Source organism: Salmo salar, chromosome ssa17 (genome assembly GCF_905237065.1).
Source record: "Salmo salar chromosome ssa17, Ssal_v3.1, whole genome shotgun sequence".
Taxonomy (NCBI): domain Eukaryota; kingdom Metazoa; phylum Chordata; class Actinopteri; order Salmoniformes; family Salmonidae; genus Salmo; species Salmo salar.
Window position 1 is genome coordinate 80,219,230 of NC_059458.1, and position 19,174 is coordinate 80,238,403.

The following is a 19,174-nucleotide window of genomic DNA, read 5'->3' on the forward strand; positions in this document are numbered from 1 at the left end:
AATATATGGATGAGCGATGGCCGAACGGCATAGGCAAGATGCAGTAGATGGTATAGAGTACAGTATATACATATGAGATGAGTAATGTAGGGTATGTAAACATTATATAAAGTGGCATAGTTTAAAGTGACTAGTGATACATTTAATAACGTCAAATTTTTTATTATTAAGTGGCTAGAGATTGAGTCAGTATGTTTGCAGCAGCCACTCAATGTTAGTGATGGCTGTTATATATATGAGAGAGAGAGACAGAGAGACAGAGAGAGAGAGAGAGAGAGAGACAGAGAGAGAGAGAGACAGAGAGAGAGAGAGAGAGACAGAGAGAGACAGAGAGAGACAGAGAGACAGAGAGAGACAGACAGAGAGAGACAGAGAGAGACAGAGAGACAGAGAGAGACAGAGAGAGAGAGACAGAGAGAGACAGAAGAGAGAGAGAGACAGAGAGAGAGAGAGACAGAGAGAGAGAGAGACAGAGAGAGAGAGAGAGACAGAGAGACAGAGACAGAGAGAGACAGAGAGAGAGAGACAGAGAGAGAGATTGAGAGAGAGATAAGAATGTTCTTTTAACCTTTTACTAGAATGATTCTTGGTAGTCTTAAACAAATCTATTTTTGAAACAAAAGTAACACCTCACCCACATGGTTATGGGCTTACAAAAAAAGAACACCCCTGTACCATGTCAGATGTAGAGTTGAAATGTTACATTTTCAGTTTGCATCCTAATATTACACTTTATATACATCACAGAAGTCTGAAATAAAACAAAACCATTTGATGTAGAAACAATAGATTTTTCGGCCAAAAAAATATATATGTTTATTAATTGTGATTTTATGATAAATAACATTCCACCCATGAGACCACTACGTAATGAGGCCACTACATAATGAGGCCAGTAATGAGGCCACTACGTAATGAGGCCACTACATAATGAGAAAACTACGTAATGAGGCCAGTAATGAGGCCACTACGTAATGAGACCACTACGTAATGAGACCACTATGTAATGAGGCCGCTACGTAATGAGGCCACTACGTAATGAGGCCACTACGTAATGAGGCCACTACGTAATGAGACCACTACGTAATGAGGCCGCTACATAATGAGAAAACTATGTAATGAGGCCAGTAATGAGGCCACTACGTAATGAGACCACTACGTAATGAGACAACTACGAAACTAAACTGAACTGATTGATTGTGGCTTTTATTGGCAGCAGGTAACATCTGGGGGGAAAGATGTGCTTTAAACTGTCATTACGATATGATCTAACGTAGGAATCAAACTAATAATGACATACTTCTGGACAATGTCTGTTACAAATGTTTGAATGTTAGTTTACAATATACCGGATGTAATACAGTAGCATTTTCAGCGTAGTCGTCAGGATGTAGTGAAATAAAATTGTGAAGATTATAACAATCAATTAGTAAACACACGCCATAACATAACCATACAAACACAATCAGCCCTATCGTCCCGTCCCCCATTATTACTACACTTCTACATCCTCATGTCGCTCATAGTCTCATCTATTTACTGTCTGTTTCTTGTAATTGTCTGAATCACCACTATATAATTGCGGAGGGACAATATAAAGTTGTTTGAATTGAATTCCCCCTGTTGATTTTGGACAATAGCCCCCCCCATATTGGTGTCCAGTTCACCAGGCATGACTGTGAACTCAACGGCTGTTGAGAGGAGAGTTGCCCAATAGTCCCTGACCTATATGTTGCTTTATACTGTATGTTGTTCTACAATAGAGGCTATGCTGCAGCTGTGCTAGCGGGAGACGGAATGTGAGACAAGATAAATAGTTTCATCCGGCAAACACAACAACAAAAAAACAGGTTTTCCATTTTGACATGTTCTGCAGGGAGCCAGTGGACAGTGTTGTGTTGTGTTTCTACCCCTCGGCCAAGGGAGAGAGAGAGAGAGAGAGAGGAAGAGAGAGAGAGGGAGAGAGAGAGAGGAAGAGAGAGTGAGGGGAAGAGAGAGGGAGAGAGAGAGAGGGAGAGAGAGAGAGGAAGAGAGAGAGAGGGGAAGAGAGAGAGAGGGAGAGAGAGAGAGGAAGAGGGAGAGAGAGGAAGAGAGAGAGAGGGAGAGAGAGAGAGAGAAAGAGAGAGAGAGAGAGGAAGAGAGATAGAGGGAGAGAGAGGAAGAGAGAGAGTGGGTGAGAGAGAGATAGAGGGAGAGAGAGAGAGCAAAAGCAATCAACATTCCATACCTCAGTCAGTTTGTTCCACAAGTCATCTCTGCCCGCGTTGCTGTACATGTGTGTCATCAAGTAATCCTGTAAGGGGACAATGACATATTTTAAAGCCAGATTGTTTTAATGTAACATGTCAGGCACAAATATAATATACCCAGCTTGACGGACAGCAGAGTTGCTTCTGGGGATTATTCCCCCTACACCCAGACAAATGCACATCTAATCCCTTTCAATAGAATATCAATTTGATTTATGCAAATGATGCCCAACTGGTTAGGAGAGATTTGTCCTTATGTGGCACCTCATGTTAGTTATAACAGTAAAATAAAATGAAATAAAACAAAAGAAATATTACAGAATTGTCAAAACTCAAATACCAAAAAAAATAAAAAAATGTACGGCTTACTCAAATTGTCTTCCCCAGTGAATGAGAAGTTTAGGAATGCTGAGTATCTTCAGAGTATGTGTAGAGTGAGACATGTTCCCTGTCTATAGCCCAACGTCTGTGAGCGCGCCAAGCCAAGGCTGCTTCTGAACTACTGAGTTCTAACTTCTAATGAGTTCCCAGTAGTCACAATGTACAGCCATGTTCCTGTGCCACATACCTCAACTGGAACAATGTCAGTCTATATCATCACGTATTCACTGTAAGATTCCTCTAACAACACAGGCTTATAATCTTATCACACTGTCTATTCGGCTACTTCGCTATTTTGGATAGCTTATCGTTAGCAGGGAAATAGCAGGGAAAAGCAGGGGAATACCAGGGAAAAGCAGGGGAATAGCAGGGAAATAGCAGGGAAAACCAGGGAAAAGCAGGGAAAAGCAGGGAAAACCAGGGAAAAGCAGGGAAAAGCAGGGAAAAGCAGGGAAAAAGCAGGGAAAAGCAGGGAAAACCAGGGAAAAGCAGGGGAATAGCAGGGAAAAGCAGGGAAAAAGCAGGGAAAAGCAGGGAAAAGCAGGGAAAAGCAGGGAAAAAGCAGGGAAATAGCAGGGAAAACCAGGGAAAAGCAGGGAAAAGCAGGGAAAAGCAGGGAAAAGCAGGGAAAAGCAGGGAAAACCAGGGAAAGCAGGGGAATAGCAGGGAAAAGCAGGGAAATAGCAGGGAAAAGCAGGGAAATAGCAGGGAAAAGCAGGGAAAAGCAGGGAAAGCAGGGAAAAGCAGGAAAACCAGGGAAAAGCAGGGAAAAGCAGGGAAATAGCAGGGAAAAGCAGGGAAAAGCAGGGAAATAGCAGGGAAAAGCAGGGAAATAGCAGGGAAAAGCAGGGAAATAGCAGGGAAAAGCAGGGAAAAGCAGGGAAATAGCAGGGAAAACCAGGGAAAACCAGGGAAATAGCAGGGGAAACCAGGGAAATAGCAGGGAAATAGCAGGGGAAAGCAGGGAAATCAGGGAAATAGCAGGGAAATAGCAGGGGAAAGCAGGGAAATAGCAGGGAAAAGCGGGGAAAAGCAGGGAAAAGCAGGGAAAAGCAGGGAAATAGCAGGGGAAAGCAGGGGAAAGCAGGGAAATAGCAGGGAAATAGCAGGGAAAAGCAGGGAAATAGCAGGGGAAAGCAGGAAATAGACCTAACTACTCAAAGGCAGGGTGGTCAGCACATTATGTACTTTAACTTCACTAGGGTAGGGGGCAGGATTCGGAATTTTGGATGAAAAGTGTTCCCAAATTAAACTGCCTGCTACGCATGGCCCAGAAGCTAGGATATGCATATAATTGTGGTATTTGTGGATAGAAAACACTCTGAAGTTTCCAAAACTGTTAAAATAATGTCTGTGAGTATAACAGAACTGATATGGCAGGCAAAAACCTGAGGAAAATCCATCCAGGAAGTACTATTATTTTGAAAGGCTGTTTTTCCATTGAAAGCCTATCCACCATACAAAGACTTAGGACCCAGTTCACGATCTCTATGGCTTCTTCTACATGTGGCCAGTCTTTAGGCATTGTTTCAGGCTTTTACTCTGAAAAATGAGGGAGATACAGCACTCTCAATGAGTGGACAGTGAACATTTCCAGACATGAGTCCAGCGTGTGATCGGGAGCGCACCTTTCTTGTTTCTCCTTTTCTATTCACAAAGCTTTTGTCCGTTTGAAATATTAATGATTATTTATGACAAAAACATCCTCAGGATTGATTTTAAACATCGTTTGACATGTTTCTACGAACTGCTATTGTACTTTTTTCTCTTTTCGTCTGGATATTGTCTCTCAGAGGTCTCCTGATTATAGAACTATGTCTCTCTATAGACCTGGGTCTCTCAGAGGTCTCCTGATTATAGAACTATGTCTCTCAGAGGTCTCCTGATTATAGAACTATGTCTCTCTATAGACCTGGGTCTCTCAGAGGTCTCCTGATTATAGAACTATGTCTCTCTATAGTCCTGGGTCTCTCAGAGGTCTCCTGATTATAGAACTATGTCTCTCTATAGACCTGGGTCTCTCAGAGGTCTCCTGATTATAGAACTATGTCTCTCTATAGACCTGGGTCTCTCAGAGGTCTCCTGATTATAGAACTATGTCTCTCTATAGTCCTGGGTCTCTCAGAGGTCTCCTGATTATAGAACTATGTCTCTCTATAGACCTGGGTCTCTCAGAGGTCTCCTGATTATAGAACTATGTCTCTCTATAGACCTGGGTCTCTCAGAGGTCTCCTGATTATAGAACTATGTCTCTCTATAGACCTGGGTCTCTCAGAGGTCTCCTGATTATAGAACTATGTCTCTCTATAGACCTGGGTCTCTCAGAGGTCTCCTGATTATAGAACTATGTCTCTCTATAGACCTGGGTCTCTCAGAGGTCTCCTGATTATAGAACTATGTCTCTCTATAGACCTGGGTCTCTCAGAGGTCTCCTGATTATAGAACTATGTCTCTCTATAGACCTGGGTCTCTCAGAGGTCTCCTGATTATAGAACTATGTCTCTCTATAGACCTGGGTCTCTCAGAGGTCTCCTGATTATAGAACTATGTCTCTCTATAGACCTGGGTCTCTCAGAGGTCTCCTGATTATAGAACTATGTCTCTCTATAGTCCTGGGTCTCTCAGAGGTCTCCTGATTATAGAACTATGTCTCTCTATAGACCTGGGTCTCTCAGAGGTCTCCTGATTATAGAACTATGTCTCTCTATAGACCTGGGTCTCTCAGAGGTCTCCTGATTATAGAACTATGTCTCTCTATAGTCCTGGGTCTCTCGGAGGTCTCCTGATTATAGAACTATGTCTCTCTATAGACCTGGGTCTCTCGGAGGTCTCCTGATTATAGAACTATGTCTCTCTATAGACCTGGGTCTCTCAGAGGTCTCCTGATTATAGAACTATGTCTCTCTATAGACCTGGGTCTCTCGGAGGTCTCCTGATTATAGAACTATGTCTCTCTATAGTCCTGGGTCTCTCGGAGGTCTCCTGATTATAGAACTATGTCTCTCTATAGACCTGGGTCTCTCGGAGGTCTCCTGATTATAGAACTATGTCTCTCTATAGACCTGGGTCTCTCAGAGGTCTCCTGATTATAGAACTATGTCTCTCTATAGACCTGGGTCTCTCAGAGGTCTCCTGATTATAGAACTATGTCTCTCTATAGACCTGGGTCTCTCAGAGGTCTCCTGATTATAGAACTATGTCTCTCTATAGACCTGGGTCTCTCAGAGGTCTCCTGATTATAGAACTATGTCTCTCTATAGACCTGGGTCTCTCAGAGGTCTCCTGATTATAGAACTATGTCTCTCTATAGACCTGGGTCTCTCAGAGGTCTCCTGATTATAGAACTATGTCTCTCTATAGACCTGGGTCTCTCAGAGGTCTCCTGATTATAGAACTATGTCTCTCTATAGACCTGGGTCTCTCAGAGGTCTCCTGATTATAGAACTATGTCTCTCTATAGACCTGGGTCTCTCAGAGGTCTCCTGATTATAGAACTATGTCTCTCTATAGACCTGGGTCTCTCAGAGGTCTCCTGATTATAGAACTATGTCTCTCTATAGTCCTGGGTCTCTCAGAGGTCTCCTGATTATAGAACTATGTCTCTCTATAGACCTGGGTCTCTCAGAGGTCTCCTGATTATAGAACTATGTCTCTCTATAGTCCTGGGTCTCTCAGAGGTCTCCTGATTATAGAACTATGTCTCTCTATAGACCTGGGTCTCTCAGAGGTCTCCTGATTATAGAACTATGTCTCTCTATAGACCTGGGTCTCTCAGAGGTCTCCTGATTATAGAACTATGTCTCTCTATAGACCTGGGTCTCTCAGAGGTCTCCTGATTATAGAACTATGTCTCTCTATAGACCTGGGTCTCTCAGAGGTCTCCTGATTATAGAACTATGTCTCTCTATAGTCCTGGGTCTCTCAGAGGTCTCCTGATTATAGAACTATGTCTCTCTATAGACCTGGGTCTCTCAGAGGTCTCCTGATTATAGAACTATGTCTCTCTATAGACCTGGGTCTCTCAGAGGTCTCCTGATTATAGAACTATGTCTCTCTATAGACCTGGGTCTCTCAGAGGTCTCCTGATTATAGAACTATGTCTCTCTATAGACCTGGGTCTCTCAGAGGTCTCCTGATTATAGAACTATGTCTCTCTATAGTCCTGGGTCTCTCAGAGGTCTCCTGATTATAGAACTATGTCTCTCTATAGACCTGGGTCTCTCAGAGGTCTCCTGATTATAGAACTATGTCTCTCTATAGACCTGGGTCTCTCAGAGGTCTCCTGATTATAGAACTATGTCTCTCTATAGACCTGGGTCTCTCAGAGGTCTCCTGATTATAGAACTATGTCTCTCTATAGTCCTGGGTCTCTCAGAGGTCTCCTGATTATAGAACTATGTCTCTCTATAGACCTGGGTCTCTCAGAGGTCTCCTGATTATAGAACTATGTCTCTCTATAGACCTGGGTCTCTCAGAGGTCTCCTGATTATAGAACTATGTCTCTCTATAGTCCTGGGTCTCTCAGAGGTCTCCTGATTATAGAACTATGTCTCTCTATAGACCTGGGTCTCTCAGAGGTCTCCTGATTATAGAACTATGTCTCTCTATAGTCCTGGGTCTCTCAGAGGTCTCCTGATTATAGAACTATGTCTCTCTATAGACCTGGGTCTCTCAGAGGTCTCCTGATTATAGAACTATGTCTCTCTATAGACCTGGGTCTCTCAGAGGTCTCCTGATTATAGAACTATGTCTCTCTATAGACCTGGGTCTCTCAGAGGTCTCCTGATTATAGAACTATGTCTCTCTATAGACCTGGGTCTCTCAGAGGTCTCCTGATTATAGAACTATGTCTCTCTATAGTCCTGGGTCTCTCAGAGGTCTCCTGATTATAGAACTATGTCTCTCTATAGACCTGGGTCTCTCAGAGGTCTCCTGATTATAGAACTATGTCTCTCTATAGACCTGGGTCTCTCAGAGGTCTCCTGATTATAGAACTATGTCTCTCTATAGACCTGGGTCTCTCAGAGGTCTCCTGATTATAGAACTATGTCTCTCTATAGTCCTGGGTCTCTATAGAACTGAGGACCTTGTTTCTCCTGGTAATAGCGATCATGGATGGAGTGAAACGGAGTTTGAGGAAGTTGAAAAGAATGAGGAAGAGGTAGTGTCTAAAGAGATGGGAAAGGAAACAGATCTTGCAGGCTACTACTGTACACAGCAGCATCACTGTATATAACTACTGTACACAGTAGCATCACTGTATATAACTACTGTACACAGCAGCATCACTGTATATAACTACTGTACATAACAGCACCACTGTATGATACTACTGTACACAACAGCATCACTGTATGATACTACTGTACACAACAGCACCACTGTATTCTACTACTGTACTTGTACTGTCTATAGTATATTGGACCTTGTTTTGGTGTGAGTTGTGTGAATACCTTGTCTATACTGTGTATAGTATATTGGACCTTGTATTGATGTGAGTTGTGTGAATACCTTGTCTATACTGTCTATAGTATATTGGACCTTGTTTTGGTGTGAGTTGTGTGAATACCTTGTCTATACTGTCTATAGTATATTGGACCTTGTATTGATGTGAGTTGTGTGAATACCTTGTCTATACTGTCTATAGCATATTGGACCTTGTCTTAAAGTGAGTTGTGTGAATACCTTGTCTATACTGTCTATAGTATATTGGACCTTGTATTGATGTGAGTTGTGTGAATACCTTGTCTATACTGTCCATAGTATATATATTTATCTTGCTCCTTTGCACCCCAGTATCTCTACTTGCACATTCATCTTCTGCACATTCTACCATTCCAGTGTTTACTTGCTATATTGTAATTACTTCACCACCATGGCCTATTTATTGCCTTACCTCTCTTATCCTACCTCATCTGCACCTGCTGTATATAGATATTTGTACTGTATTATTGATTGTATGTTTGTTTATTCCAGGTGTAACCCTGTGTTGTTGTATGTGTTGAACTGCTTTGCTTTATCTTGACCAGGTCGCAGTTGTAAATGAGAACTTGTTCTCAACTAGCCTACCTGGTTAAATAAAGGTGAAATAAAAAATAAATATTGGACCTTGTATTAAAGTGAGTTGTGTGAATACCTTGTCTATACTGTCTATAGTATATTGGACCTTGTATTAAAGTGAGTTGTGTGAATACCTTGTCTATACTGTCTATAGTATATTGGACCTTGTATTAAAGTGAGTTGTGTGAATACCTTGTCTATACTGTCTATAGTATATTGGACCTTGTATTAAAGTGAGTTGTGTGAATACCTTGTCTATACTGTCTATAGTATATTGGACCTTGTTTTGGTGTGAGTTGTGTGAATACCTTGTCTATACTGTCTATAGTATATTGGACCTTGTATTAAAGTGAGTTGTGTGAATACCTTGTCTATACTGTCTATAGTATATTGGACCTTGTATTAAAGTGAGTTGTGTGAATACCTTGTCTATACTGTCTATAGTATATTGGACAATGTATTAAAGTGAGTTGTGTGAATACCTTGTCTATACTGTCTATAGTATATTGTGTGCAGTGATCTGTGTTGTGTTGTAAAATATTAATTATGTTTTGTTGTCTTTTACCAATTGACCGTCAGTATTCAGATCCATTGATCAGCCTGTTAATGCACAACACTATCGCGTGGCATACTGTAATGTGAGTCCTTTACAGCAGATAGATGGTGCTGGTTCAAACAGCCGTTATTACAGGGATTTGACTAAATTGGTAAGGCAATGTCTGGCTGTGAAGATGAATCATCGGGGTGTAATTACAACAGGCCGATGACATCTTCTGCCTCCTTGAATCCCATGTAGAATCCTGCCAGCGAGGGATATTAGTGGTGAACGGCAAAAACAACTCCTTCCCTCGTTCCCTCGTGTCAGTCTGACTGATAATAACACACACAGCCAAGGTATTGGGTCTTACTGGCTGACTGTTAATAACACACACAGCCAAGGTATTGGGTCTATCTGGCTGACTGATAATAACACACACAGCCAAGGTATTGGATCTGACTGGATGACTGATAATAACACACACAGCCAAGGTATTGGGTCTGACTGGCTGACTGATAATAACACACACAGCCAAGGTATTGGGTCTGACTGGCTGACTGATAATAACACACACAGCCAAGGTATTGGATCTGACTGGCTGACTGATAATAACACACACAGCCAAGGTATTGGGTCTGACTGGCTGACTGATAATAACACACACAGCCAAGGTATTGGATCTGACTGGCTGACTGATAATAACACACACAGCCAAGGTATTGGGTCTGACTGGCTGACTGATAATAACATACACAGCCAAGGTATTGGGTCTTACTGGCTGACTGTTAATAACACACACAGCCAAGGTATTGGATCTGACTGGCTGACTGATAATAACACACACAGCCAAGGTATTGGATCTGACTGGCTGACTGATAATAACACACACAGCCAAGGTATTGGGTCTGACTGGCTGACTGATAATAACACACACAGCCAAGGTATTGGATCTGACTGGCTGACTGATAATAACACACACAGCCAAGGTATTGGATCTGACTGGCTGACTGATAATAACACACACAGCCAAGGTATTGGATCGGACTGGCTGACTGATAATAACACACACAGCCAAGGTATTGGGTCTGACTGGCTGACTGATAATAACATACACAGCCAAGGTATTGGATCTGACTGGCTGACTGATAATAACACACACAGCCAAGGTATTGGATCTGACTGGCTGACTGATAATAACACACACAGCCAAGGTATTGGATCTGTCTGGCTGACTGATAATAGGTCACAACTTGCAGACTTGTTTACGTTGCTGTGCGTTTTGTTGCCGATCTTACTTTGCTACCTGACGGTTTTTTACTTTTTCATTACCGTATATTTTTACTTTTTCCCTCACTCAACTTTTTTCATTAAAATTTTTCGCCCCGGAGGTTTTATCTGGACATGGTTCGTCAGGACTTCAAACAGCCGAAGCTAAGTAACATTAAAACCTCTTGAGGATACCCTAGGATAGGGGGCGCCACAGCGCATTTTGAAAAAAATTTGTTCCCATTTTCAACGGCCTACTAATCAAACTCAGAAGCTAGGACATGCATATACTTATTATATATGGATAGAAAACACCCTAAAGTTTCTAAAACTGTTTGAATGGTGTCTGTGAGTATAACAGAACTCATATGGCAGTCAAAACCCCGAGACCGATTGAAACAGGAAGTGGAATTCTGAATTGTGGACTCGACTTCATCACTTTGCCTATTAATCACACCGTGAGCAATGTCTACCCCCACCTTTGGAAACGTTTTAAAACACTCTGCAATCGTCCCCGTCGAATCTTATTGGCTCTCTTGGTGTTACAGGCCCTGAAGATTAATGTTTTACAACGTTTGACATGTTTGAACGAACCTAGAGGAGAAAAAAAAAGATTTTCCGAAACTACTGTCCCGCGCACGTCGGAGCATTGGGAGACAGCCCTAGGACACGCTACCAACAGCAGGCTAATGGAACATGAATGATGGACTTTTTCGACCGAAAATACATCTGTTGTGGACCTGGGAATCCTGGAAGTGCTTTCTGATGAAGACAACTAAAGGTAGGCGATTATTGACAATATTATACAAGATCAGATGTGACTTGCGATTGTTCCAAGATGGCGCGGAGCTAGTTTTCCAGGCTCATTTTCTGAGTATCGCATCTCCTTTTATCGCAAAGTGTGATTACCCAGTAAAGTTAATTTAAAATCTGGTATGACAGGTGTTCTCAAGAGATATTGATCTATAAATGTTAGATTGACAATATAAATTTAAAAAATTGTTTTCGAATAGTAATAAAGGGAATTATGCACTGTTGCCCGGGACGCATTTGAGGGGAAAATAGTTAGTCAACGTCAGACGCCGATGTAAAATGCTGTTTTTATATATAAATATGACCTTTATTGAACAAAAGAATGCATGCTGTGTGTAACATGATGTCCTAGGTGTGTCATCTGATGAAGTTTGTAAAAGGTTAGTGCTGCATTTAGCTGTCTTCTGGGTTTATGTGACATTATATGCTAGCTTGAAAAATGGGTGTCTGATTATTTCTGGCTTGGTACTCTGCTGACATTATCTAATGTTTTGCTTTCGCTGTAAAGCCTTTTTGAAATCGGACAACGTGGTTAGATTAAGGAGATGTTTATCTTTCAAAGAGTGTATGTTTCAAAAATTTGAATTTTGACATTTATTTGGTTTCAAATTTGCCGCTCTTGAAATGCACCTGCTGTTGATAGGGTGCACCACGGGTGGCACGCTAGCGTCCCACATAACCCCAAGAGGTTAACATGATGCCTTCTAATTGCAGTCGTTGTACTTATAATATACAGGAGAACGATCGCCTTACGGCAAGGATAGCTGTGCTGCAAGCCCAGCTTCAGACGCAATCGTTAGGCAAGGGTAATTTCAGTGTAGGAAAGGATGAAACAGCGTCTGTGCCACCAGTAAGTACAGATAGTAACGTTAGTATAAACCCCCTCGCACGGTCCCCGCAGCCGGACATCTTTCTCATGGCTTCTGGAGGGAAACGCTGTAGGAATGCTCAACCGGTGTCGCTTATTCAGCCGACAGAAACTTTCAACCGGTTCTCCCCATTAAGCGAGTCGGAGTCGGAGGCCGAGACTTCTCTGGTCTCTACTCCTCCCGTTGTGGGGTCTGAGACGCCGACGGCTCCCACCATTAGCTCTGACAAATTGAAAACCCTAGTCATTGGCGACTCCATTACCCGCAGTATTAGACTTAAAACTAATCATCCAGCGATCATACACTGTTTACCAGGGGGCAGGGCTACCGACGTTAAGGCTAATCTAAAGACGGTGCTGGCTAAAGCTAAAACTGGCGAGTGTAGAGAGTATAGAGATATTGTTATCCACGTCGGCACCAACGATGTTAGGATGAAACAGTCAGAGGTCACCAAGCGCAACATAGCTTCAGCGTGTAAATCAGCTAGAAAGATGTGTCGGCATCGATTAATTGTCTCTGCCCCCCTCCCAGTTAGGGGGAGTGATGAGCTCTACAGCAGAGTCTCACAACTCAATCGCTGGTTGAAAACTGTTTTCTGCCCCTCCCAAAAGATAGAATTTGTAGATAATTGGCCCTCTTTCTGGGACTCACCCACAAACAGGACCAAGCCTGGCCTGTTGAGGAGTGACGGACTCCATCCTAGCTGGAGGGGTGCTCTCATCTTATCTACGAACATAGACAGGGCTCTAACTCCTCTAACTCCACAATGAAATAGGGTGCAGGCCAGGCAGCAGGCTGTTAGCCAGCCTGCCAGCTTAGTGGAGTCTGCCACTAGCACAGTCAGCGTAGTCAGCTCAGCTTTCCCCATTGAGACCGTGTCTGTGCCTCGATCTAGGTTGGGCAAAATTAAAAATGGCGGTGCTCGCTTTAGCAATCTCACTAGTATAAAGACCTCCTCCATTCCTGCCATTATTGAAAGAGATTGTGATACCTCACATCTCAAAATTGGGTTACCTAATGTTAGATCCCTCACTTCCAAGGCAGTTATAGTCAATGAACTAATCACTGATCATAATCTTGATGTGATTGGCCTGACTGAAACATGGCTTAAGCCTGATGAATTTACTGTGTTAAATGAGGCCTCACCCCCTGGTTACACTAGTGACCATACCCCCCGTGCATCCGGCGAAGGCGGAGGTGTTGCTAACATTTACGATAGCAAATTTCAATTTACAAAAAAAAAAAACAATGATGTTTTCGTCTTTTGAGCTTCTAGTCATGAAATCTATGCAGCCTACTCACTCACTTTTTATAGCTACTGTTTACAGGCCTCCTGGGCCATATGCAGTGTTCCTCACTGATTTCCCTGAATTCCTATCGGATTTTGTAGTCATAGAAGATAATATTCAAATTTTTGGTGACTTTAATGACGTCAGACCGAGGCTCTGCATCTGTCCTCGTGCTCCTAGATCTTAGTGCCGCTTTTGATACCATCGATCACCACATTCTTTTGGAGAGATTGGAAACCCAAATTGGTCTACATGGACAAGTTCTGGCCTGGTTTAGATCTTATCTGTCGGAAAGATATCAGTTTGTCTCTGTGAATGGTTTGTCCTCTGACAAATCAATTGTAAATTTCGGTGTTCCTCAAGGTTCCGTTTTAGGACCACTATTGTTTTCACTATCTATTTTACCTCTTGGGGATGTCATTCGAAAACATAATGTTAAATTTCACTGCTATGCGGACGACACACAGCTGTACATTTCAATGAAACATGGTGAAGCCCCAAAATTGCCCTCGCTAGAAACCTGTGTTTCAGACATAAAGAAGTGGATGGCTGCAAACTTTCTACTTTTAAACTCGGACAAAACAGAGATGCTTGTTCTAGGTCCCAAGAAACAAAGAGATCTTCTGTTGAATCTGACAATTAATCTGGATGGTTGTACAGTCGTCTCAAATAAAACTGTGAAGGACCTCGGCGTTACTCTGGACCCTGATCTCTCTTTTGAAGAACATATCAAGACTGTTTCAAGGACAGCTTTTTTCCATCTACGTAACATTGCAAAAATCAGAAACTTTCTGTCCAAAAATGACGCAGAAAAATTAATCCATGCTTTTGTTACTTCTAGGCTGGACTACTGCAATCCTCTACTTTCCGGCTACCCGGATAAAGCACTAAACAAACTTCAGTTAGTGCTAAATACGGCTGCTAGAATCCTGACTAGAACCAAAAAATTTGATCATATTACTCCAGTGCTAGCCTCCCTACACTGGCTTCCTGTTAAGGCAAGGGCTGATTTCAAGGTTTTACTGCTAACCTACAAAGCATTACATTGGCTTGCTCCTACCTATCTTTCCGATTTGGTCCTGCCGTACATACCTACACGTACGCTACGGTCACAAGACGCAGGCCTCCTAATTGTCCCTAGAATTTCTAAGCAAACGGCTGGAGGTAGGGCAATCTCCTATAGAGCTCCATTTTTATGGAATGGTCTGCCTACCAATGTGAGAGACGCAGACTCAGTCTCAACCTTTAAGTCTTTACTGAAGACTTATCTCTTCAGTAGGTCCTATGATTAAGTATAGTCTGGCCCAGGAGTGTGAAGGTGAACGGAAAGGCTGGAGCAACGAACCGCCCTTGCTGTCTCTGCCTTGCCGGTTCCCCTCTTTCCACTGGGATTCTCTGCCTCTAACCCTTTTACAGGGGCTGAGTCACTGGCTTACTGGTGTTCTTCCATGCCGTCCATGGGAGGGGTGCGTCACTTGAGTGGGTTGAGTCACTGACGTGGTCTTCCTGTCTGGGTTGGCGCCCCCCCTTGGGTTGTGCCATGGCGGAGATCGTTGTGGGCTATACTCGGCCTTGTCTTAGGACGGTAAGTTGGTGGTTGGAGACATCCCTCTAGTGGTGTGGGGGCTGTGCTTTGGCAAAGTGGGTGGGGTTATATCCTGCCTGTTTGGCCCTGTCCGGGGGTATCATCGGATGGGGCCACAGTGTCTTCTGATCCCTACTGTCTCAGCCTCCAGTATTTATGCTGCAGTAGTTTATGTGTCGGGGGGCTAGTTTCAGTTTGTTACATCTCGAGTATTTCTCTTGTCTTATCCGGTGTCCTGTGTGAATTTAAATATGCTCTCTCTAATTCTCTCTTTCTCTCTTTCTGTCTTTCTCTCGGACGACCTGAGCCCTAGGACCATGCCTCAGGACTACCTGGTATGATGACTCCTTGCTGTCCCCAGTCCACCTGGCCGTGCTGCTGCTCCAGCTTCAACTGTTCTGCCTGCGGCTATGGAACCCTGACCTGTTCACCGGACGTGCTTGTTGCACCCTCGACAACTACTATGATTATTATTATTTGACCATGCTGGTCATTTATGAACATTTTAACATCTTGACCATGTTCTGTTATAATATCCACCCTGCACAGCCAGAAGAGGACTGGCCACCCCTCATAGCCTGGTTCCTCTCTAGGTTTCTTCCTAGGTTTTTGGCCTTTCTAGGGAGTTTTTCCTAGGGAGTTTTTCCTAGCCACCGTGCTTCTTTCACATGCTTTGCTTGCTGTTTGGGGTTTTAGGCTGGGTTTCTGTACAGCACTTTGAGATATCAGCTGATGTACGAAGGGCTATATAAATAAATTTGATTTGAATTTGATTTGATAACACACAGCCAAGGTATTGGGTCTGACTGGATGACTGATAATAACACACACAGCCAAGGTATTGGATCTGACTGGCTGACTGATAATAACACACACAGCCAAGGTATTGGGTCTGACTGGCTGACTGATAATAACACACACAGCCAAGGTATTGGGTTTGACTGGATGACTGATAATAACACACACAGCCAAGGTATTGGGTCTGACTGGCTGACTGATAATAACACACACAGCCAAGGTATTGGATCTGACTGGATGACTGATAATAACACACACAGCCAAGGTATTGGATCTGACTGGCTGACTGATAATAACATACACAGCCAAGGTATTGGATCTGACTGGCTGACTGATAATAACACACACAGCCAAGGTATTGGATCTGACTGGCTGACTGATAATAACACACACAGCCAAGGTATTGGGTCTGACTGGCTGACTGATAATAACACACACAGCCAAGGTATTGGGTTTGACTGGATGACTGATAATAACACACACAGCCAAGGTATTGGATCTGACTGGCTGACTGATAATAACACACACAGCCAAGGTATTGGATCTGACTGGCTGACTGATAATAACACACACAGCCAAGGTATTGGGTCTGACTGGCTGACTGATAATAACACACACAGCCAAGGTATTGGATCTGACTGGCTGACTGATAATAACACACACAGCCAAGGTATTGGATCTGACTGGCTGACTGATAATAACACACACAGCCAAGGTATTGGGTCTGACTGGATGACTGATAATAACACACACAGCCAAGGTATTGGATCTGACTGGCTGACTGATAATAACACACACAGCCAAGGTATTGGGTTTGACTGGCTGACTGATAATAACACACACAGCCAAGGTATTGGATCTGACTGGCTGACTGATAATGACATGCATCCCTGGACCCCACACCATCACTAATACATTACATCTACCTGGAGCTGTAGGGGTTACATCCCTGGACCCCACACCATCACCAATACATTACATCTACCTGGAGCTGTAGGGGTCACATCCCTGGACCCCACACCATCACCAATACATTACATCTACCTGGAGCTGTAGGGGTTACATCCCTGGACCCCACACCATCACCAATACATTACATCTACCTGGAGCTGTAGGGGTTACATCCCTGGACCCCACACCATCACCAATACATTACATCTACCTGGAGATGTAGGGGTTACATCCCTGGACCCCACACCCTCACAAATACATTACATCTACCTGGAGCTGTAGGGGTTACATCCCTGGACCCCACACCATCACCAATACATTACATCTACCTGGAGCTGTAGGGGTTACATCCCTGGACCCCACACCATCACCAATACATTACATCTACCTGGAGCTGTAGGGGTCACATCCCTGGACCCCACACCATCACCAATACATTACATCTACCTGGAGCTGTAGGGGTTACATCCCTGGACCCCACACCATCACCAATACATTACATCTACCTGGAGCTGTAGGGGTTACATCCCTGGACCCCACACCATCACCAATACATTACATCTACCTGGAGCTGTAGGGGTCACATCCCTGGACCCCACACCATCACCAATACATTACATCTACCTGGAGCTGTAGGGGTTACATCCCTGGACCCCACACCATCACAAATACATTACATCTACCTGGAGCTGTAGGGGTTACATCCCTGGACCCCACACCATCACCAATACATTACATCTACCTGGAGCTGTAGGGGTCACATCCCTGGTCCCCACACCATCACCAATACATTACATCTACCTGGAGCTGTAGGGGTTACATCCGTGGACCCCACACCATCACCAATACATTACATCTACCTGGAGCTGTAGGGGTTACATCCCTGGACCCCACACCATCACCAATACATTACATCTACCTGGAGCTGTAGGGGTTACATCCCTGGACCCCACACCATCACCAATACATGACATCTACCTGGAGCTGTAGGGGTCACATCCCTGGACCCCACACCATCACCAATACATTACATGTACCTGGAGCTGTAGGGGTCACATCCCTCGACCCCACACCATCACCAATACATTACATCTACCTGGAGATGTAGGGGTCACATCCCTGGACCCCACACCATCACCAATACATTATATCTACCTGGAGCTGTAGGGGTCACATCCCTGGACCCCACACCATCACCAATACATTACATGTACCTGGAGCTGTAGGGGTCACATCCCTGGACCCCACACCATCACCAATACATTACATCTACCTGGAGATGTAGGGGTCACATCCCTGGACCCCACACCATCACCAATACATTACATCTACCTGGAGCTGTAGGGGTTACATCCCTGGACCCCACACCATCACCAATACATTACATCTACCTGGAGCTTTAGGGGTTACATCCCTGGACCCCACACCATCACCAATACATTACATCTACCTGGAGCTGTAGGGGTCACATCCCTGGACCCCACACCATCACCAATACATTACATCTACCTGGAGCTGTAGGGGTCACATCCCTGGACCCCACACCATCACAAATACATTACATCTACCTGGAGCTGTAGGGGTCACATCCCTGGACCCCACACCATCACCAATACATGACATCTACCTGGAGCTGTAGGGGTCACATCCCTGGTCCCCACACCATCACCAATACATTACATCTACCTGGAGCTGTAGGGGTTACATCCGTGGACCCCACACCATCACCAATACATTACATCTACCTGGAGCTGTAGGGGTTACATCCCTGGACCCCACACCATCACCAATACATTACATCTACCTGGAGCTGTAGGGGTTACATCCCTGGACCCCACACCATCACCAATACATGACATCTACCTGGAGCTGTAGGGGTCACATCCCTGGACCCCACACCATCACCAATACATTACATGTACCTGGAGCTGTAGGGGTCACATCCCTGGACCCCACACCATCACAAATACATTACATCTACCTGGAGATGTAGGGGTCACATCCCTGGACCCCACACCATCACCAATACATTATATCTACCTGGAGCTGTAGGGGTCACATCCCTGGACCCCACACCATCACCAATACATTACATGTACCTGGAGCTGTAGGGGTCACATCCCTGGACCCCACACCATCACCAATACATTACATCTACCTGGAGATGTAGGGGTCACATCCCTGGACCCCACACCATCACCAATACATTACATCTACCTGGAGCTGTAGGGGTTACATCCCTGGACCCCACACCATCACCAATACATGACATCTACCTGGAGCTGTAGGGGTTACATCCCTGGACCCCACACCATCACCAATACATTACATCTACCTGGAGCTGTAGGGGTCACATCCCTGGACCCCACACCATC

The 19,174-nt window shown here is 44.1% G+C and overlaps 1 protein-coding gene across 1 annotated transcript in view; it reads right to left on the reverse strand.

Annotated features, from left to right (window-relative positions):
• Window positions 1–19,174, reverse strand: part of LOC106595568 (thyrotropin-releasing hormone-degrading ectoenzyme) — a 449,769-nt gene that overhangs the window by 118,968 nt on the left and 311,627 nt on the right. Inside the window, exon 8 of the mRNA XM_045700210.1 lies at window positions 2,228–2,293. Coding sequence (XP_045556166.1) covers window positions 2,228–2,293 — 66 coding nt within the window. The remainder of the gene's footprint in view (window positions 1–2,227; window positions 2,294–19,174) is intronic.